General features: G+C 42.2%; 1 protein-coding gene and 1 long non-coding RNA gene across 7 annotated transcripts in view; one reads left to right on the forward strand and one right to left on the reverse strand.

Annotated features, from left to right (window-relative positions):
• Tmcc1 (transmembrane and coiled-coil domain family 1) overlaps positions 1-21,264 on the reverse strand; it is a 173,501-nt gene that overhangs the window by 75,637 nt on the left and 76,600 nt on the right. Inside the window, exon 1 of one of the 6 annotated variants that reach the window (XM_015495051.2) lies at positions 19,180-19,363. The exons of the other annotated variants lie outside the window; for them this stretch is intronic. Coding sequence (XP_015350537.1) covers positions 19,180-19,218 — 39 coding nt within the window. The 5' untranslated portion in view covers positions 19,219-19,363. Of the gene's footprint in view, positions 1-19,179; positions 19,364-21,264 lie in introns of those variants that run through there. 6 annotated transcript variants of the gene reach the window in all.
• LOC125611751 lies at positions 428-21,151 on the forward strand. Its single transcript, XR_007342003.1, has 3 exons — positions 428-562; positions 17,406-17,410; positions 21,141-21,151. It is a non-coding gene; the product is annotated as an uncharacterized LOC125611751 (long non-coding RNA).

Below are 21,264 nucleotides of genomic sequence, written 5' to 3' on the forward strand. Positions count from 1 at the left end.
CTGCAAGAGACAGAGCAAGGGACAAAAATATTTTTTAAGTGCTCTTTGTTACTCATCATGAACCTGCTCAGGATCAAAATCAACAGAATATTTTCTTTACCTTTTTCCTTTAGTAATTTAAGATATCCGTACAAAGTTATAATAACCAAAGGATTATTTCAGCCGAGATACTCAATTTTTCATTTTGTCACGTGTTATAAATTCAAGTGGCCAGCTTTGCCCTGCATTTTTTGGTACAAAATGGAACTTTTATTTCCCTTTATTATTATTAAAGGGGAACATGTTGTCCTTGGCAAGCAAACAATTTTCTCTGAGATTGATAACTGTTTGGGGCTCTCAGGGATTCTGTAATTATCTTGGGTCCAATTAAAACCAAAGAGCAAAAATTCAAACTGAAGATGTATTTACTGAGGCATTCAGAAAATAGGTCTGATACAATATTTAAAACATCATCAAAACTCTCCTGAGCTGTGAATTTTAACTCTACAACTTCATCCACCCAGAGTGTCTGGAGAGTGAGAATTTCCTCACATCTCACTCAGGAGGCACAATCTGAATTTGGGTTCAGGGACACGCACAGCCTTTGCCAGTGCGATCTGCACATGTGAAGAAAAGGCTGAGCACGGTTAGGCTGAAGCTCAAGTTAAACGTCTGGTCCCCTCAACAGTCATAACTGCCACTCTAATAAAAGCTAAAGAGATGGGGAAAAAAATTATACGAGCATTGCCTGGGGGAGATTAAGCTGATCACTTAAAAGAGAATATGTGAGGCATTACAAGGTGGCAGCATTTGATACTGGGTTAAGAATGAGTAAAATTTGGATAAGGAGACTGCAGGAGAGCAGGATTGGGAAGGGAAAAGAAGAATAAAATGGTCCAGGCTGGAAGAAAAACTTGGAGTATAAAACAAAGCAATCACCTTTGGAGCACTAAGGAGCAAGGAGCAACTGGGCGTGGCTGGGCCAAGTTATCAAGGGCCCGACACCAAGCTGGGCTTGAATGCAGTCTGAATAAAGAGGGAGCCGCTGAGCCGTGTTGTGCGTGGCAGGAGACGGACTATGGGAGACAGAGTTTAGAAAGATCTAGGTGGTGCGTGGGCAGAGCAGGTGTGTGGAAAGCAAACCTGGACCTAGTGGGAGCAGTTAAAAACCCACTATAATTGTCTGAACTAGGCTGGTGGCAATAGGAACAGACAAGAACGTACAGACATAAAAAGAAGTGAATACAGTGGCCTTTAAACATGAGAAGCTCTCAAAGCTCACAATAAAACATACAAATTAAAATTATATTAAGACACCAAGTTATAACGTCCTCTACGTAAGAGGCACTCCCAGAAACTGTTGGTGGGAATGTAAAATACCAGTACCCCCTGAGATAGAAATATCGTAGAGTCTAGCAAAGCCACTTGCAACTGAGCCCAAAGACTCTGGCATAAGCCAACTACCCCAGCTGTATTTGCGAAAGCAACAGCCTGTGGACAAATCAAATGTCCAAAAGGAGATTTGCTGGAACAAGCGATTAAGTAGACAGGACAAGGAAACAAGCTAAACTTCTCTGAAAATACTTTGTTTTGTAGAATTAACTTTGGAATCTTGTAAATATTCTATGAAATCATAAAACCAAATTAAATTTGAAATTAAAAAAACCCCAAATGTGAAAAGTAAGTTGGAAAAAAAGCCTAATCAACATCAAGTTGGCAAATTAACAGAGAAGCACTGATCTCAGTTGTCCTGTTAGCACAACACAGTGGCCACGGGCACGCTCAGTGCTCCAAATGCTCTCTAAATATCTATCTCCACTAAAGGGAACCGAGGCTTCTTGAAGGAACATCCTGACTCTAGGCCTGGAGAAGGAAAAATATAAGCATTAACATGGCGGTTTCTACAGTTACACAAACACTGCTGGGGTCATGTCAAAAAGACTTGTGGGTCACTTCCAAGAAGTTCAGGGCACTGACCAGTTGGTCATTTGGTCCAGAGGTATCGGATTATGGCCTATGTATACTGAAATTCTTCCTATAAACATGTCACTGCTCGAATGCCCAACATGTCCTGAGTGTTCCAGGATCACACTCCCGTTCTTAACAGCTCACCTTCATGAAATATTTTATAAATGAGGCCCCTGGACGTCAGAGGTGCACTGATGAACATGGACTAGACCATCTCTGGCTTCAAGAAGTTTTAGTCCAGTGGAAAACGCAGGCCATTCCAAATAGTGCCACAGTGCCATGGGGGTAAGGAACAGTGCCAGGGGAACACAAAGGACACAACCAGAGCTCCCGGGTCAGAACAACACCTGGACCGAGACCCAGAGGACACTGGAAAACTTTGCCCGCTTGCTTGTGATTGGAGTGGAGGGTGGAGAGTGGGCGGTGAGAGAGGGAACAGGACGAAGACTGAATGCAGAAACAGCTCCCACCACTCACTGAGGGCAAGGCGGGGGCGTGTGTGGGGAGGGGACAGGACCAGATCATAGGAAGGGCGGGCGACAGATCACACTAGGGGGTTTCAGGACTATCCTCGAGGAGTTAGTAGAGAATCGTCAGCAGAGAAAATGCCGTTATCAAAGCCATCTGCAGAATCTATGGTGGATCAGCCAGGGGGAGGGTGTGGGAGGCGAGGGGACCAGGTGGAAGTCGGCCACAGTGATGAGGATGGGACACTAGGTGAGGCGGCTCTTCAGGATGAGAGCACACAGCAGAGCAGAGCCACTCACCCCACGGTCAGGGGCAAGAGGGGGAAGGACAAGAGACCAGGACCTCACAAGCCCCTGTGAGGAGATGCCCAGCAACCTGACGCCTCCTGCTAGGCCCCCCTCCCAACAGCACCAAGCTGGGGACCAGGCCTTGACACCTGGCTTTTGGGGACATTCCTGATCATACTCAACAACAAAAATGGAGGGCTGCTGCTGAGTGGTACAGCACTTGCCTAGCACGTGCGAGGTCCTGGGTTCCATCCTCAGCACCATATACATAAAATAAAGGTATGTGTCCAACTACATCTAAAAAATACTAAAAAAGAAAAATGGAAAAGTGTGCTTCAGGGAAGAAAGGGAGGGAGGATGGATGTCAGAGGCACCCTAGAAGAGATGCCACACAGCCAAGTGTCTGTGTCCCCCCATTTCCACATTTAATCTGTTCCAAACCCTGTCAAGCTCCTCACACAAACGCGTCTGCTTCTCTTCCTCTCTACTGTCGCCACCCTTCTGCAGAGCTTCATCGACTCCCTCCAGTCCTCATACGAGTCATTTTTTCAAAATATGGATCAGTCAGATCATGCTACTCCCTACTGAAACCCTGGAAGGTCTTCTTATTGAATTTTAAGATGAATTGAACTACGTCTCGGAGCCTCCAACCCCACAGGAGTAGTATTCTGTCATCAACTGCTGTCACCAACCACGGCCCCTAGACTGGGTAGGTATTGGCACGAGGAACCTGCCACTCCTGTCGACCCTCTGAGCACACATCACCTTCCTGCTTTTTTACCTTCAAATTTTAACTCAAACATCACTTCATCAGAGAGTCTTTCCCTGACCGCTCTCTGTCACATTAACCCAATCCACTGTCTTGTTTGTTCCCCACCAGCTTCTTCAGCACGGAAACCCCGGGTATCTTCTTCACTGCGACACTTTGCATAATGATGTTGAGTTGATCTTCAATAAATGTTTGCTGATGACTTAAATAAATGGTAAAATATGTAGAACAAATAAAGCTCAGCTTGTGAGACAGACCGTGGCTAGCAATCTCGAGGCGGGCATCTTGCACACGTGAATGGTAAATGACACCTCTTAGATACTGCCTAGGGGAAATGCAGAGAGTGTGGGCGAACGAGGGTCTACAACAAGAGCCCCAAGGACTATGAACACCTCAAGAATGAACAGAACAAGGGAGGGGGGCCAAAAAAAGAAGGGCCAGAGAAAACAGCTAAACCAGACAGAAGTGGTAAAGTACTGGAAGCTACAGGAGTATTCAAGGCTGCTCGGCATTAGGGAAAAGCATGTCGCCATGAATTAGATGCATATTCAATCAATAGTGATTGCCATGTGCCAGGAACTATGCCAGCAGTTGGAATATGATATGAAACCATAAAAAAGGGAAAGACTATTTAGATAATGGTACAATCTTAACTAAAAAGAATTTCAAAACAATTTTTAAATAGTACAATCTTCTCTAAGTGTAACTTCTCTAAGTCTCAATCTGAACCTTATTTTTCGTAACTGCTAGGAAGATTGAATGAGATCTTGTGCACCAAGTGCTGAGTACAACATCTGTAATACAACAGGTGCCCAATAAATCACGGCTACTACTGTAAAGGTAATCTTCCCGTCCCTGAGGAAAAAAATAGCACTCAAGACACCAGCACGGTACAGAAATTCACAGTGATCTTCCAGGGAATAATGTGAGTTGAAGATCCAAAGGTATTCTGAGAACACAAAAACAAGCCCAGCAACAGTTCTTCATGAAGCAACGACAGAGAGGGGCCGTCTTGAACTCTCCTCCAAGGTTCCACTTTTAGCAAATGCACAAAAACATTTAAGTGACTTAAAAGTAGGTCACCAGGGGCTGGGCTTGTGGCTCTACTCGCCTAGCACGCGCAGGGCCCTGGGTTCGATCCTCAGCACCACATAAATAAATAGACAGATGAATAGATAGATAAATAAATAAATCGAAGGTATTAAAAAAGGGAGGGGGGAAGGTCACCAAACCCAGAATAGTGGCGCACACCTGTAATTCCAGCTACCCAGGAGGCTAGGCCTCAAGATGGAGGCCAGCCTCCACAACATAGTGACTCTCCATTTTCAAAAATAAGTAAGTTGCCAGACTCACTTCGGTGCAGGCAATTTAGTTTCCAGGAAACTCCTGGGTACGGCTGAGGGAGGACGTCCGTACTTTCCCCTCAAAACACAACATCCTTAGGCTTTTCTTATTCCAGAACAAGACCTCTTGACTGTCCTAAAACTAGACAGGTTAGAAGAAAAGAATACAGCACCACAGACCAATGGGCTCTCATTTTTCTGGAGCTCTTATTTGTTACATCATATCCTCTGGCCGTCCCTTGATGGGAACCAAGAGGCTTGGCGTTTTGAAGTCAACAACAAAAACAAACTGAGCTGAAAACAAGATTCCTCAGCAACCCTGGGCTAGAGGAGAATGCCAGAATGGGTCCTGCTCAGACCTAACTGGGAACACAAGGGTGAAGCCCCGCTGGCCAATGGGAACCCTTAGCCCGCATGCCTGGCGATCCAGCCCAGCCCCTGCGCTGCCCTCCCACAGCACACACTGCTCTCTATTGATTGCCCTCTACTTTGGTTTGGGCCTGAACTCTGGCCATCGAGGCTCCAGTGGTATCTTCCGGCCAAAGGAAAATTATTTTCCTTGCTTCTCTTTGTTCCTCTCTAACAAACTGCTGGTTCTTCTGTACAGACAATGTGGGCAGCAGGGCTGGAGGCCTCATGCCAGTCATACATGCTTAGCAAGCAGAAAGTAAACAAGACACATTCTTCTAAGCTGAAAAGTTCTACAAAGCAAACTACAGCGTTTACAATTCTGAAATTCCCAGATAGCAGTCCATTTCCTACAGTATATTAATAGACCAGGGTATACATTAAAAAAAAAAAAAATTAAACCCAGAGCACAATTTTCCTTTTAACATTAAGGCCAAAAGAATATGAAACTGGAAGGCAAGAGACAGGATTCTGGTTTGTTTGTTTGGTTTTTTTTTTTTTTTTTTTTTTTTGGGGTACTTACCACAAAGCCACATCCCCAGCACTTTTTATTTTTTATTTTGGGACAAGGTCTCTAAATTGCTGAGGTTGGTCTTGAACTTTCAATCCTCCTGCCTCAGCCTCTGAGTCACTGGGATCACAGGTGTGCGCCATGATCCTGGCTTTGGTGACCTACCTTTTAAGTCACTTAAATGTTTGTGTGCATTTGCTAAAACTAGAATCTTGGAGGAGATGCCCAGCAAGAGGCAGGATTACTAATCAATTGTTGTTTGTGCTGTTGTTTCCTCACTGCTTAAAAAAAAAAAAGGCTCATGATGCTTTTTCCTTTCCTGCCATAAGTATAGATTGGATTTCATAATTCCTGTAGGGCAGCATAATTGCTGGAAGTACACTATTCTCCCAAGGTAAAATACTCTCTTGAAAGAAACAATTAATAGAGGCTAGGTCCATCCAAACTGGGTTGTTTTTTTTTTTTTGTTGTTGTTGTTCTTGTGTGTGTGTGTTTGTGTGTGGTGTGGTGTGGTGGTGGTGGTGGATCATCCAAGACTCTGGCCTCAAACAACTCTACCTTGATTTGCCGGTTCATTCAGAATTCAGTGACTGCAAGCAGAAGCGCCCTGTCCTCCAGCATGACATACAGAGGCTGCCTGGCAGCAGCAAATCAATGAAGAGTGCGCATGTGCTCTCAGCAATGAGGAGGTTCAGAAAACCAACACCAACGTGTGATTTCCAAACCCCCTGGTTACATTTCCCTCCTAAGACACCCAGACACTGTTGCAAAATTAAACATCTCTTATATTTAAACATTTAATCTCCCCACAGGGTTAAAGCCAAGGAATTTAATCTGAAGATATTTTTTTCTAATAAATTATAATATAAAAGTCTTCCGAGTCCTTAGCAATCTGAAATTCTCTTTCTCCAGGTTGTACCCTTGTCACCTGCATTCACTGCGTCATCAAGACTCTTTCCCATTTGACATCCTTTTAAAGATGGAAATGATACCATTTATTGGACTTTTCATTTACACAACAATTGGTCCTTTAGTATCATGGTAAATATTCTCAAAGTAGTAATTTAGTAATTAAAAGTTAATCAAAGAATATACTCAAAATGTTTGTGCTAAAGATTTGCCTCTTGAAGTCTTTTAGACCTCAGCAGATCAAGTGACCTTGACGGCCAAATCAAAAACAGGAAGCATGAAATTGTGTCTTTCCAAGTAAAATGCCAAGCACACCAACAACCGGCATCTTGAAGACACGTGGAACCAAGTGCAGTAGAGCATGACCCTTTCTCACTTCTGGCTTCACTAGGATCTTGAATTAAGCACTTCATCTTCCTGGCAGTATTAGGAGACGATACCATTGTGTCACTTTTATTTCTTGCTGTCATGCTGGGAAAGTTTATTCAATGTTATTTCTGGTATTGAAACAATTCTGATCGGCTTTCGCTGCCTCGTGCTGTTCCAGCCATCTTTTTCACTTCCAGACTCCTCGAAGAGGTGCCCACACTAGCTACTCTACGTCCCCACCCACACTCCCCCTTCTCATCACTAGGACATTACCTAGTGTCCATCTTGCTCTACTGAAATCTTACTTCTAAGACTTAATGCTTTGCCAACATAGTACGAAAAATGGTAAATCAAAACGGTCAGCACAGAATTTGGGTTCCAGATCTCAATTTGATGTTTATAAGATGTGGGAACATGAGCATCTTATTCCACACCTCTGAGTGTCACTTTCCTCAGTGGTAAAATGAATGGCTTAGAAGACGATCTTCCGGGTCTCTCCCTTTACTGAACCTGTGGCAACTACATTCAAGCAGTCTTTGTTTCTACTTCCTCTTTGCCATCTGACATTAATCGACACCTTCACTGTATGTGCTCAAAATCCTTCCATCAAGAGTTTGACTACTAAATGGGGAGAGGGGAAGGGAGAGGGCAGGGGGGTAAGGAAGACAGTGAAAGGAGATGGACGTCCCTACCCTAAGTGCATGTATGCAGACACGAATGGTATGACTCGACTTTGTGTGCAACCAGAGACATGAAAAATTGTGCTCTGTATGTGTGTAATATGAATTGTAATGCATTCTGCTGTCAGGTATAATAAACTAGAATAAATAAATAAATTTTTTTTAAAAAGAGAGTTCAACTATTGTCCGTAAGCTAATGTCACCATTACCAAATCCCAAATTCTCTATTTCCATACACAAAAATCTCTCTATTTAGCCATTCTACCTTCACCAAAGACAGAATATAATCAAACTCGAACGCTGGGGCATACTATGTTGCCAACAAATTACCCTTCAGCTCACCCCAAATCTATTTCCTTAACAATTGATTCCTTATTACTCAAGAGTTTTGGCTTCAGATGCAAACCTACAGCCTTCCTTCTTTTGGTGTGACATCTCATTTTCATTAAATTCTGTTGGTCTTCCTTCTAAATAACGGTTACATTCCTTTTTAAAACTTCATTATTCTAAAATCCTACTACTTGTCCTCTCAACCCTACTCTGTTCACTCCCCACATATCTAGGATTCTCTCACACCGTCCATTATGGTAGCCAATAAATAAAGGGGACTATTAATTTAAAGTTAATTAAAATTGAATAAATTAATAAACTCAGTTCCTCAGCACTAGCCAGCACAAAACAGATACATTCTTAGTCCCCTGGAAAGTTCTACTGGCAGGGCTGGGGCTGGGGCTCAGTGGTAGAGCGCTCGCCGAGCACGTGTTCAGCCCTGGGTTGGAGCCTCAACACCACATTAAAATTAAATAAACAAAATAAAAGTATTGTGTCCATCGATAACTAAAAAAAATATTTTAAAAATTAAGAATGAAAGTTCTACTGGAAGGCTTTGTAGTCTTACAAAAAAACCTCTGAGTACACCATTCGGACCATGAATTTTCTTCTATTCAAGAACATGGCTGGTTTTCTAACACTCATCTAAACTACCACAACATCTTTTTTCAAGCATCCAGACTTGGCTTCCTCAAACACCTTCACACATTTTTCTTTGCCAATGTATACTATGGTCAGGCTGCTTTCCCTGATCACGTAGGACAGTACATAAATAAACAATGTGCACAACACAGGTCCCGGGGGACAGCAGAGAATAAAACAGACGGGGGTTCCTCCTTGTTCCCTCTCCTGTGGCTGGCCCTCTGCCCACCGCAAGTTCCCCTAGTGTACTTTTCCCTCTCCAAGCTCCCAAGGACCTGTATGTAGACCACGGAGACAGTACACAGCTCCACAGAACTTAGGGTTTCTCTTCTTTCATGCTGTCTTCCAGCTGGAACCTCAACTGCTGAAGAAAGCTGGTGACGAACAGCCAGGGTCAGGCTAGAAGTAGAACTCCCAGGGAGATCACACAGAGAATGGCAGAGAGTGTCCTCTGGACAGACAGACGTGTAGGGCCTTAGAGGCCACGCAGGACTGATCGGGAGAAGGCGGCGCTGGAGGGCTTCCGTCACTGTCTTAAGTTCTATGAATGTCACTCTGGCTCCTATGTTAAGGATAAATCCTAGTGGGGCAAGAATGGTGGCTGGGAGACAAGGAGACTCAATGAAGGTGGTGAGAAAGAGCCACATCTTGGAGATGTGGTGCCAAGAGGACCTGCATATATATTGGGAATAAGAAAGAGGTATTTTGACTCAAAAGATTTTGGACAAGGGAGGTGCCATTACTGAAAACCCAAAAGAAGGAGAGGATATCAGAAGCTTAATTAAGTCTTGGACATATTAAGTTCTCAATGTCTATCAGACATCCTGAGAGAGATAAGTAGGTAAATAAACGCACACTCTAGAATTCAAGGGAAGAGCAAGACTGGAAATATACATTTGAGGACTGTCAACATACATGTGGCATTTAAAACTGGATGGCATCACCAAGAAAGTAGTAAACTGGACTGAGCCTGAACAAAGCAATATGAATTAATTTTGACCACGTTTGCTTTGGTGACCTGTTTAAAAATACCTGAAAGTTACAAAAAATGTGGTCAAACCATTACCCTATATTTAAGAATTTTAAATGCCATGCCAAGTATATTCACAGTCATTGTCTCACTTGCTCCTATGGGACAGTAAGGGCACGCAGCACTATGTCATTTTAAGAAGAAGGGCTGGGGCAAAGAGAAACTGATTTGTCTAAAATCAGACAGAACAACTCGGGACTTCTACTTTGGGTTCTTCTCATCACACCAAAAAGATGAATTTAGAAATGCAGACACCTGTAACTAATTTATTGCCGTTTCTGATATTCAGACTTGTCTGACATCTGGGAAAGAAGATAACATGAGCAGAGACCATGATATTTATCTTTCAGAAAGATTTAACGGATATTTATTTTGGGGTCTACCATGTGCCTGGGCCTTATCAAACATGATACCACTCACTGTGCAGCAAATAAAGGCTGGATTAGAAGTAGTGGGGGGGTGGCAATCATATGGGGGGGAGGAGATGGGGTGGAGGAAATGGAAGACTAGCCAATTCTGTAATTATTGTTTGTCAAATTCATTTATGAAATAAATATTTTTTAGCATTTACTTGGTACCAGATACTGTTCTATGTTCCTGGATACAGAAGTAACTAAAATAGACAGAATTCATTATCATAAAGTATATATACACTAGGGGAGGGGAGTGCAGACAAAAATGAAAGAAAAACATATACTATGTCACAGAATGAAAAACACACTGGAGGAGGAAAGGAAAGAAACTGGGCTGGGAGATAAGAAGTCGGGGAAAGACGTGTGCGGGGACTGGTTTTGTTGTTTTAAGGGAACAGTCAGTCAGCACCTCCTGAAGAGGTGACATCTAGGCTGAGACCTGAAAGAAGGGGGAGAGTGACCCATGCAGGTATCTGGGGGCAACGCTTTCCAGGCAGAGGGGAGGACAAGGACCAAGGACTAGTGGCAAATGTGCTACATTTAATAACAGCAAGGACTGGATGTAGCCACCGTAGCAGGAGTAAAGGAGAGCAGTTGGAAGCAAAGCAAAAGTTCACCTTTGTGTGTGTGTGTGTGGTGCTGGGGACTGAACCCAGGGCCCTGTGCGTGCAAGGCAAGCACTCTACCAACTGAGCTCTATCCCCAGCCCATTTTAATGTAACTTTCTACCCTCCATTTGCATGTTCTAAGTTCTCTCCAACTTGAAGAGTATACACAGAATTAATATTATATACTTTAAATTTTTCTCAAAGTCCCAGGGGTCAGGTGTTATCTAAATACAGGGATCAACAACATGATCTCATAAGAATCAAATACTAATAAGCATTCACCACTACTGAATCCACTGGGTCAGGTTTCCAGTAGTGTCCAAAGAGAATTTGTTAAAGGAGGCTTATCTTTATATCTAGTTTCCTAAGTTTCAATGCTCACAGTACAACATACTACATTGAAAAGAGGAAGTTACACTTTGTATAACTTTTGATGTCTCATCTTCAAATAATTAGAAAACAGCAAAAGAACATTAGACAAGTATATTAAGGCCTTCCAGTTAAGGAGCAATATGAGGGAACCTATATGGTATGCAGAGCTCCATTCCCTCCACTGAGGACATTCAGCTTGTGAACCTATTACCTTAAATACCCTACAGATTAGAAACTCACTCTCAGATTAGGTTTTGGAAGGCTATTCCCATTAGAACATCTTCAAACAACAGACATGAAACACGGCATGCTCCTCTCAACCAAACCCTACCTGGTGATCTTGCCACCTTCCTGGACGATTTCCTGCCTGCACTTCACCTCTCAGTGATTTGCAAAGCCAAGGATTCCTCTGGGATTAGACACCAGAATGGGAGGCCTTCCCAAAGGATGACCGCTGTAATCCAAGTCACATTCTCGAGAAATGCTGGGGGTTATAGGGCAAAGTTGGGAACCCTGATGGGGATTCCTCTACAGGGTTTTGTAAGCTCCCTTCAGGTTCAAAAGAACCTCCTCCCAATGCACTCTCCCTTCCAAATTCATGTCATTTGCTATTAATTTCACAGAAATAAAAAGCTTGCTTTAAACTTTTTATCTGTTTTATATTCTCAGATATTATGAACTTTTCCTTAAGATTCGGAGCAGCCAGCTCTCAGAAGGCACAGAAGTTCCAACATACCATCAGATGAAGAAAATTTTGTTTTATATGAGGTGAATTTCCACTTGAAAGAATGGCTCTTTTCATAAAGAAACTTCATCTTGCAACTCGGCAGGCTGAGGCAGGAGGATTGCAAGTTCAAGTCCAGCCTCAGCAACTTAGCCAGGCCCTGTCTCAAATTAAGAAATAAAAAGGTACGAAGATGTGTAGCCCAGGAGGAAAGCAACCCTGGTTCAATCCCCAGCATGAAAAAAAGAAAAAAAGGGAACTTCAAATTTTCTTTTGAGAGAATGAGATAGAAGGAATGTGTCTAGTCAGCATATGTCTGAGTTTGCCTTCTAATCTCAGAATCAATTATCCAGAGCCGGCTAGACACTAACCACTAAACCCACCCACTAAAATCATGAATTTATTTATTGACTTTCACAAACTACCACCACATAAGATTAGGTCCCTCCGACAGAAAACTGGATGTTTTCTTGGGTGTTTGCTATGGAGAGTCATTGAGTGTGTGGGGAGCCCCGGGGTGTGTGTGTGTGTGTGGGATGGGGAGATAGCACAAAACAGAGCATCACCAAATTAGACATCACTAAAGTGTCCTAGATAACGCTTTTCAGATGAAGAGAAACCTTCACAGGTCAGATGACTTGTCCCAAGTCACACAGCCAGCCATGGTTTACTTAATTTCAGTGACAAAACCTTTGGGGAAAAAATTTATTAGAGGTGAGAAGAGAAGCTACAGGGTGTTTTCTACTCTATGGGCTACCTTTGGGTTTCAGACACAGCTGGCTTTAAGATGGAATCTTCTCAAACACTACATTTCCAATGAAGAAAGGTGAAGTGAGCTGTTTCTTATGAAGCAAATGATGGAACAAACTGAAACTTAAAGATTTCTGGAACTGCTGAAGGCAAGTTCTATTTGTGTTGCTTTCTTCTTATCCCGCATAGTTGACAGTAGACTTATGTTAGAATTCCTCGTATATAGCAGACACTGAGTCTTACCTCAGCCCAGGATGTCCAAGAGAGCAAATTCTTTTTTTTCCATTCTCATGTAAGCCAAAATGATTCAAGAAAAAAAAAAATCAAACTATTTCATACTATTAACTATTACATGCAGCTTCAGTAGAAAGATAAAACAAATGTGTTCCTACATTTATCTACAATTCAAAAAAATGTGCTTTCAGAATAGTAATTTAAACAAAATAAATTCATTCAAAATATCTGTTAAAGAGTTAGTGATTCTAGATCACAAATATATGTGTAACACACAAAGGTTATCTTCAATCTGATTAACGTGGATGGTTGTGGCAAAGTTCTAAACCCAGAGAATATCATCTTTCAACATTGACCTCTAAGTAAACTATTGGCAATGGTTTTCACTTAAGAATTAAGAGTCTGGGGCTGGGGATCTAGTTCAGTTGGTAGAGTGCTTGCCTCACATGCACAAGGCCCTGGGTTCAAACCCCAGCCCCCCACCCTGCCACCCCACAGAATTATTAGTCTGAAATTTTACTTCTGCAAGACTCCCTAGCACCAAGTTTCTCAGGTCCTGTCCTCAAAAGCAATCACTATACCTTCCCAGAGACAGTTTATGTGCATACAAAAAACTCCACATAAGACTGAATGAAAAAGTATGTGTGTATTCTCAAGCAGTTTTTAAAAACAGTCACATCTTTTAAATAATACCAGTAGAAAGACAGAATAATAAAAAAACCATCACTTTAAGTTCTGAAAATAATATAGCCCTTATAGTTTTCAAAGCACTTCCAAGTATATCGGCTCATTGATTTTCAAAACTAACATAAGAGTCATTTAACCTATCAATAGCTCTTGAAAAAACAACTCAACTAGCTGTGTACTTAAACAACAAAAACAAACAAAAAATGGGGCACACTTTCAAGGTGATTCAACTATCTTCTCAGGGGGAGCATGTTCTTCTACATGGTCAATCATTTACTATTATTAGCAGTATTTAAAAATTTTAATTAAAAAAAAAATTTAATCCAGTGTCGCTATCACAAAAGATTTCAGAGTGATAGCATACACATTCCTAAATAAGTCTCTTTATTTTAGTATATTAATTCCCAATGCATCTGCAGAGGAAGGCAATTCTCTGTTACCACCACAGGCAGAGCATATGGAATCGATCCTATAGGAGTCTCATTTGATAAAAGAGAAGAAACTCGTCAGTCTTCCTATTTTGGTTTTGTGACATATGGAATGGTCCTATCATGCTGATGGTCCATGACTAGTCAAGACAGTTAGAACATGATTTTAGTTTCTCAAAAGTAAGTTGATTAACAGGGAGACATGACATTAACTGTTAGTAAAATAAAATTGCAGAACATTACATTTCCAAGTATGAAGCTAGCCAACATATAGAGTAACTGAAAATTAATTAAAAAGATCACAAAAAGAAATGCTGTATGTTTTTCCATTATTTAAATGTATCCATCCAGTACTGACTCCCTATCTATGTGTATTTGGATTTTGTTTTATTTTATTTTGTTTATGTGCAATACTAGGGATTGAACCCAGGGGTACTCTGCCACTGAGCTACATCCTTAGCCCTTTGCTGTTTTTATTTTGAGACAGGCTCTCACCGAGTTGCACAGACTGGTCTTGCATTTGTGATCCTCCTGCATTAGCTACCCAAGTGCTGAAATTCCAGGTGTTCGCCACCCACCCAGTTGGGGTTATGAATGACAAAGAACACACTATTTCACTGTATGTTCATAGTGTCCACCACTGAAGGGGCTCAACACATTTTCGTAAGTTGTAGTAAAACGTACTTAGTATAAAATTTGCCATTTAGTCACTAAATACTGTTAAATGACCCTATTTAATCTACTTCAAACGGAAATAAGAAATATCCCCCCCCCCAAAAAAAGAAAGAAAGAAATCCCTATTTTCTTTCTATTGATGAAGACACAGTCACAGAAAGATTAAGTCAGTCATATAAATCATCACAGGTCATAAATCCAAAAGAAATCAGGTGGATATTCTAAAGAAACTACTTCCGAAAAACAGGGTTTGATTAAAAATATAAATTATTATCAACATTTCTCTAATTCTCAAGTTTCTTTTGCTGATATCAGATTGACACCAAATAACAGTACACTGAGCAACGTGGAAAGGGCAAAGATAAGCTTGACAAGCCTAGATTAGAGGATTTCAACAGATCAACGGCCAATGGGAGGAGCTGATCTCCCAACTCTTACTTTTTAGCCATTACTCTCTTTACAGGCCAACCCATGAAACAGTGGTGTGATTTTTATTTTCTCTGTTTTCTCACCAAATGAAAAATTTGAACAGAACAAAAAGAACTCTCAAATGGAATGAGAAAAATGACTGAAAAAGAATCATGGCTGTCATTAACTATTCTGGAAATAAATGGGAAACTCAAACTGAGTTAACTATTCAGATCTACGTGTAGAAAATGAAGTTTAGGGTATTACCTTAAAATAAAAGTACAGCATTTTTCTATGATGCTAGAAAGTGAAGGAAATGGATGTTACATTTGTTCATGGATCCATAAACAACAGTGGAAGGACAGACAAAAACAGCTGCTTACCCATGGAAGCAGGGGTGTGGAACGCATGAAAAGAAATGGCTAGAAGATTTCACAGTTATTCAATTTTTATTTTGGGGAGAGGGCACTGAAGATTGAACCCTGGGGCTCTTTGCCACTGAGCTACATTCCCAGTCCTTTTTTATTGGGAGACACTCTCTGTTAAGTTCCTGAAGGTCTGAGTTACTGGGGCTGCCCTTGAACTTGTGACCTGATTCCTGTCTCCTCAGTTGCTGAGATTACAATATTACATGTTGTTGTCATCTCAACATGTACATGGTGGCATTACAAGTGTGTGCCACCATGCCCAGTTAAATCTACTTTTTGAACCATGGAAATAATTACCATTCAAAAGTGAAGTAAAATAGCATTTTGCTGAAACCATTCATCGTAAAAAGTTTTTTCACAAAGACTTTTATCATTAACTTTTTTGAAATTCCTGGAAAAGAGGGGATTCAACTGATTCCTTTTACCCATAAAAAATTTTAGAGAAAATTTTCCTTTGATCAGAAAGCAAAAGAAGTAAAAGACTTTCTGAATGTCTAACCCTCTGCATTTCATCTCTTAACATTACAACAGAAACTCACGAGTAAAATTTTTCTCCTTCCTATGAAAAAAATTTTAAACACAGCACTGTTTAAACGTTCATATAAATACATGCAGTTAAACTTCAACTTATATTTAATTACTTCACATTTACCATGGCTTTATTAAATTAATTCAAATTGATATTTCTCTGGCCAATGAAAACAACTTTATTTGAGGGAAACACTATTAAGTTTGGTAAGTTCAAACTCTATTGCGTATATAGTTCAGTTCCGTGGGAAAGGGCTGCTCTAGGGTGTTGCCCAAGTCACTTATTATACTGTCTTCTGTAAACCTGGCTCAACATGTGGAGAAATACCAGAGACCATGGCGGTGAGAATGACCAGCATGGTGGAGATTTCAGGGGGCCATTCGTGGGGAAACTTAACCCGGGTCTGCAGTGAGATCTGTCTGAACTCATACTGATGGTAGGCAGATGACTTGACTTCTCTGAAACTCAATTTCTTGAGTAACAAATCAAACTGGATACCACCCACCTCAAGGTTTGCTGGAGAATTAAATGAAATGTCCCTACTCGCAGGTTCTAGACTGTTTTGGCTGGCTCACACAGGAGATGGAGGGCAGGAAAAAAAAGCTTTCCTTAGTGAATCTTTCTGAAGTACCAGAAGACAGGTACCAAAGAAGAAAATAATCTGAACAGGCAATGAAACTGAAGAGCTGTTTTGAGAGGTACTAGAGTCCATCAAAGGGAACAGGTGATCATCTCTGTTAAAAACTGAAGATTTTGACTTCACCTGTGTCTTAATTTACTTCCTCTTTCTTAGTTCAGATGTCAATGACCACCAGCCTGCAGCAATCATTTCAGTACTACAGGGCGAATGTTCAGGGTAAGTTAAGGATGAATACACCAAAGTTAAGTTAAAAAGCATATAAGGTAGATAGTGGGTAAAAGTCACTGCAGACTTTACAAATAAGTTCTTTCGGCAAATTTCTAACAGAATCTAAAGATGATCATATCAATACTTCTTTTTATTAAAATAGGAAATTGATATCAAAACTCTGAGATTGGGCTAGGGATGTGGCTCGGTGGCAGAACACTTGCCCAGCATGTGCAAGGCCCTGTGCTGGATCCCTAGCACTACAAAACACATTCTGGGATCATCTTAAGAAAATCTTTTTCTTGTGGCACATCATTATTATTATTATTCTGGGAACTGAACCCAGGGCCTTGTGCATTTGAGGAAAACACTCCACCAACTTAGCTACATTCCCAGCCCTTGTGGCAGATTATTTCTTATCAGCAAAAATACTTGTTAACTAAAGTTGGAACCATATGAAATTGTCACTATGCAACTGTTTTGATCTGTGAAAAATCGGATGCATTTTGTACTCAATGTATGTCAAGAATATCACATAATGGGGTATGACAGGTTCTCTGCTCTAGGGTAACCTATGGGTTTAGTTGAAAAGACCAAATAAAAGTATAGTTTTTGTTTTTTAAATCTCAGCAAATATATCAACAACTTACTGACATAACTATTCAGTTTCTCCTTTGTATTCAAGTGCTTTCCAGGTTGAAGCAATTCAAAGTATCTTTCAGTTCACTACTGAACATATCATATGTCAAGGGCACTTGACAGAAAACAAAATTCCTTACATTTGGTCCCAACCATCTATTATAGGACCCATAAATCATGTTAAAATAGGGGAGAGGGTTTTAGAGAAAGGAATTAAATGAGTTACTTTCTTGAGTGTTTTTTATATAATGTACCTTTTATTTCTTTGTATTATAGGGAGAATGTGCTCCTGCTCTCATTCCACACACAAGCCTTCTTTCTGTAAATCACTGTCACACGTACAGTCACGAATGAAAAAGAGCACAGTTAAAAGGATATTTGGGAGAGGAGTACTGTTAGGAAAACACCTAGAATACAGGAACTTCTAGTCACTATTATCACCTGGCTCTCAACGATCAGACATTCTTGGGCAGGACTGTCACTGCCCTAAGAATCTCTAACAGCTTCTGCTTTTTAAATGTACTGAACATTTGAAAATACATGTGCTAGAGAACCTGGGGGGCCACAAAAATGATCCTCTGCATTGTTTAGAAGTCTGGGGGCTTCCCAGCCCACCCCCCACCTGGCATAGTAGGGAAGAGAAATATATTTTAATACTCCCCAAAAGTCGCTGTTAGGCTTTGAGGTCCAGGAGAAGTTCGGCAATTTGAGATGGGGATGGTGACAAACACTTTGCTCCTTTTTGCTTCAGTGCACACACTCTCCACTGGGGTCACCTGCAAAGAGCTAAAGGCTTGCCCTTCAGATCAACACATTTCAGGACTTAATTCTGAGCAAGAGTCAAGTAAGTAAAGAATGAATACTGATTTACTATTTAGGCTTCTGTCTGCAGAGAATGAACTATGGCAGAATTTAGCCACCAAATGCTACATCTTTCAAACAGAGCTTTAAAGAACACCAGGGGTTATGAAATAAAGCTCAGCTCTTTCCACATAGGTACCTATTGGAACTAAGGTAAGGACTCAATCCTGGATAGAGGAGGGTGGCCCCGACCACAGGCCATTCATAAAATCACCATCCCCTCTTCCAATGAGTGACTGCCATTTTTATTTTTTTATTTGAAGTTTGATTTTTATCGGATTAAAAGAACTTTTACCCCAAAGCAGCACATGCAAAACCTGTTTTTCAATTAGAACTCTGTAAAAACTGCCTGGTGAGCGTCCTGGTAATTGCTTTTTACACACTTCTTCATTAAGTATGCAACACTCCACAGGGCCCTCATTTTAACATTTTCCTGAGGGTCTTGTTCATGGAACTCTTTTGTGATCATTTCCCTGGTTTGTTGGTGAGATCTGTATGACAGTCCTGATTCTGCCCACGAAGAAGGTCCTCTCCTCTTGGTCCATAAGCTGCTAGATTTATTGCTAATTAAATACGTGCTTCTGACCTACAATTCTCTCCCTCACCCACACTCTTCTGGAAATCCTATCTGGGGAGCAGAGTACAACTTCATCCCAATCCACAAATGACAGCTACGGTGTTCCCTAAAACCCCATCCTGGGTTGCCAGTGCAGTCAGCCTTGGAGCTTTGTGTCTGTCAGATGAAAGAACAAAAGGCAGCGCTTCCTCCCGGCCCCTCCTTAGCACTAGAGGAAGGCAGGCTTGACAGACGGAAGGATGGGGAGAGAGGAGCCCTGCCGGCCGGTGAGAGCTCCCGGCTCGGACTCGCTCAACCGCGACCCACCTTGGAGAGCTGCCTCCGGAGGCTGAAGCGCTGAACCATGGTCACCCCGGGATCTTCAGACAAAGCGATCCACCGAGGAAGGGCTTTTTAAAACCCAGCTTCTGGGGAAAGTCGCCGGCAGAGCATGGTGACGGCGGTCCCCGGAGTCCCAGGCATGTCCCTAGGAGTCCGGGCAAACTTGGAGGCACTTCATTGTTCTGCGGGCAGATCGGGCACAGCCAACGTGGGAACAGGCTCGGGCGGGGCGCTCCTGGAGCGGCGCCGGCTGCCGGGCTCTCCCAGCACTTCCTGTGAGTCAGCCGCGAGGGGTCCAGCCGCAAGGACCACCCCTTCCCTTCCCACCAGACCACTAGGCGAGGATGCGCCGGCCGGGTGCCACCTGAGACTCGCTGGGGGCGGGACGGCCCTCCCGATCAGCGGGTGTGGACGGGGAGTGGCGCTGGGGGACAGAGCCTGGCCTCTAGCAGGAGGCGACCACCGCCCGCTCCACTGCCCCTTCCTGGACCTGCAGCCCAGGTGACCCGCGGGGTGGACAGTGGGGAAGAGGAGCCGGCCCTGCTCTAGGAAACCCCTCCCAGGCGCGGGCGGGCGGGCGGCCGTCTGGCACCGCGCGAGCCTTTCCCCTTATTCACAGGAGGGTGCTGCCCGGCCAGGAATGTCAGGTGCCTCTCCAGCATACCCCGACGGTGACAGGGACGGTGACTGCAACTGGGGCCCAAGGGAAACATGCTGAGGTGGCCTCTAGAAGCGATTGCCCTCTCTCCTTGGAACAAAGTAATTTTTTTTTTAAAATCACCCACAAAAGGAACAACTTGGAGTGCCCGGATGCACGCGGGCGAGGCGGTGGGAAAGGACCGTCGGGAGGCAGCGCCGGCGATCAGGTCCCTGCCATCACTGCTCAGGCTCCTCCCTCCTCGGGAGCCGGCTCCCAGCCAACCACTCCAGGATAAAGTTGCATTTTCAGGAAATTTCCCATTCCGGGTGCTCCTCTCCACATCGTTCAGTGTTTGTGAAGGAATTTAGTAACCAACTAGGAAAACCTGGTGGCCCATCGTCACCTGCTCCAGGGCCTCTCAGCTTCCAGGGAGCAGGACCACACTATGGGCTTCCAGCCTTTGTTGGAATGAACCTACTACGTGCATCACTGTGAGGACTTTCACGCCTATAATCGCACCGACTTCTTTAAAAAAAAAATGTTAAAAAAAAAAAAAAAAAACAAAAACAAAAAAAAAATGTTTTTAGTTGTAGGTGGACACAATACCTTTATTTTATTTCTTTTTTATATGTGGTGCTGAGGATCAGACCCAGGGCCTCACATGTTCTAGAGCTCTCCTGCTGGGCCAAAACCCCAGCCACTCCCACTGATTTCTTAAAATAACCCTGAGAAATTTGTATCAATATCCTAACTCTTCCAATAAGCAAAGCAGGAATCTCCAAAACCCAGATACCTTGAGAACACCAGACAGTACTATTAATTTCTTCTTCAGGCAAGAAAAGTGAAACACAATGGTCCGCTGTGCAACGCTATTCTCAATTACACCCGTCACATGCCACTGGCCTCCAGTGATAGTGAGCAAATAAATATGATGCACAGTTTTCTAAATTCACCAATAAAAAAAGACACGTATATTTCATACCATCTTAGGAAAAGTAAAGATGCACCCATTTCCAGCCACCAGGATACCAAGGCTCAGAAAAATACTCTAGAAATGTATATGTCAAATTTTTACTCTTAAAAACCTTAAACAAGGTAACTTTTGGGAAAACAAATTACCTTTTGTAAACTTTCAAAGCTTAAAACAACTTTTAGATCAACTACTGCCAAAAGTAAAATTTCCTTCATGTCTAGGGTGCACAGTATGCAATGTAACCTAATATTTAAACTGAGAGAAATTTAATTCTAAATGGAAAGGAGATTGACAGAGGTTCTTGAGTTCATTTTTGTTTCTAAATGATAAGAGTACCAGTGTCATTTTTGTCCTGCAGAAAATGAAACAAAGTACTCTGAAATCTTCTGGGAAAGCAGGCAGGATTAATGAGATGCTGACATAGTAATAATGAAATTCCTGATTAAAAAATATGCTG

This window comes from Marmota marmota, unplaced genomic scaffold (genome assembly GCF_001458135.2).
Source record: "Marmota marmota marmota unplaced genomic scaffold, marMar, whole genome shotgun sequence".
In the NCBI taxonomy this organism is placed as follows: Eukaryota; Metazoa; Chordata; class Mammalia; order Rodentia; family Sciuridae; genus Marmota; species Marmota marmota.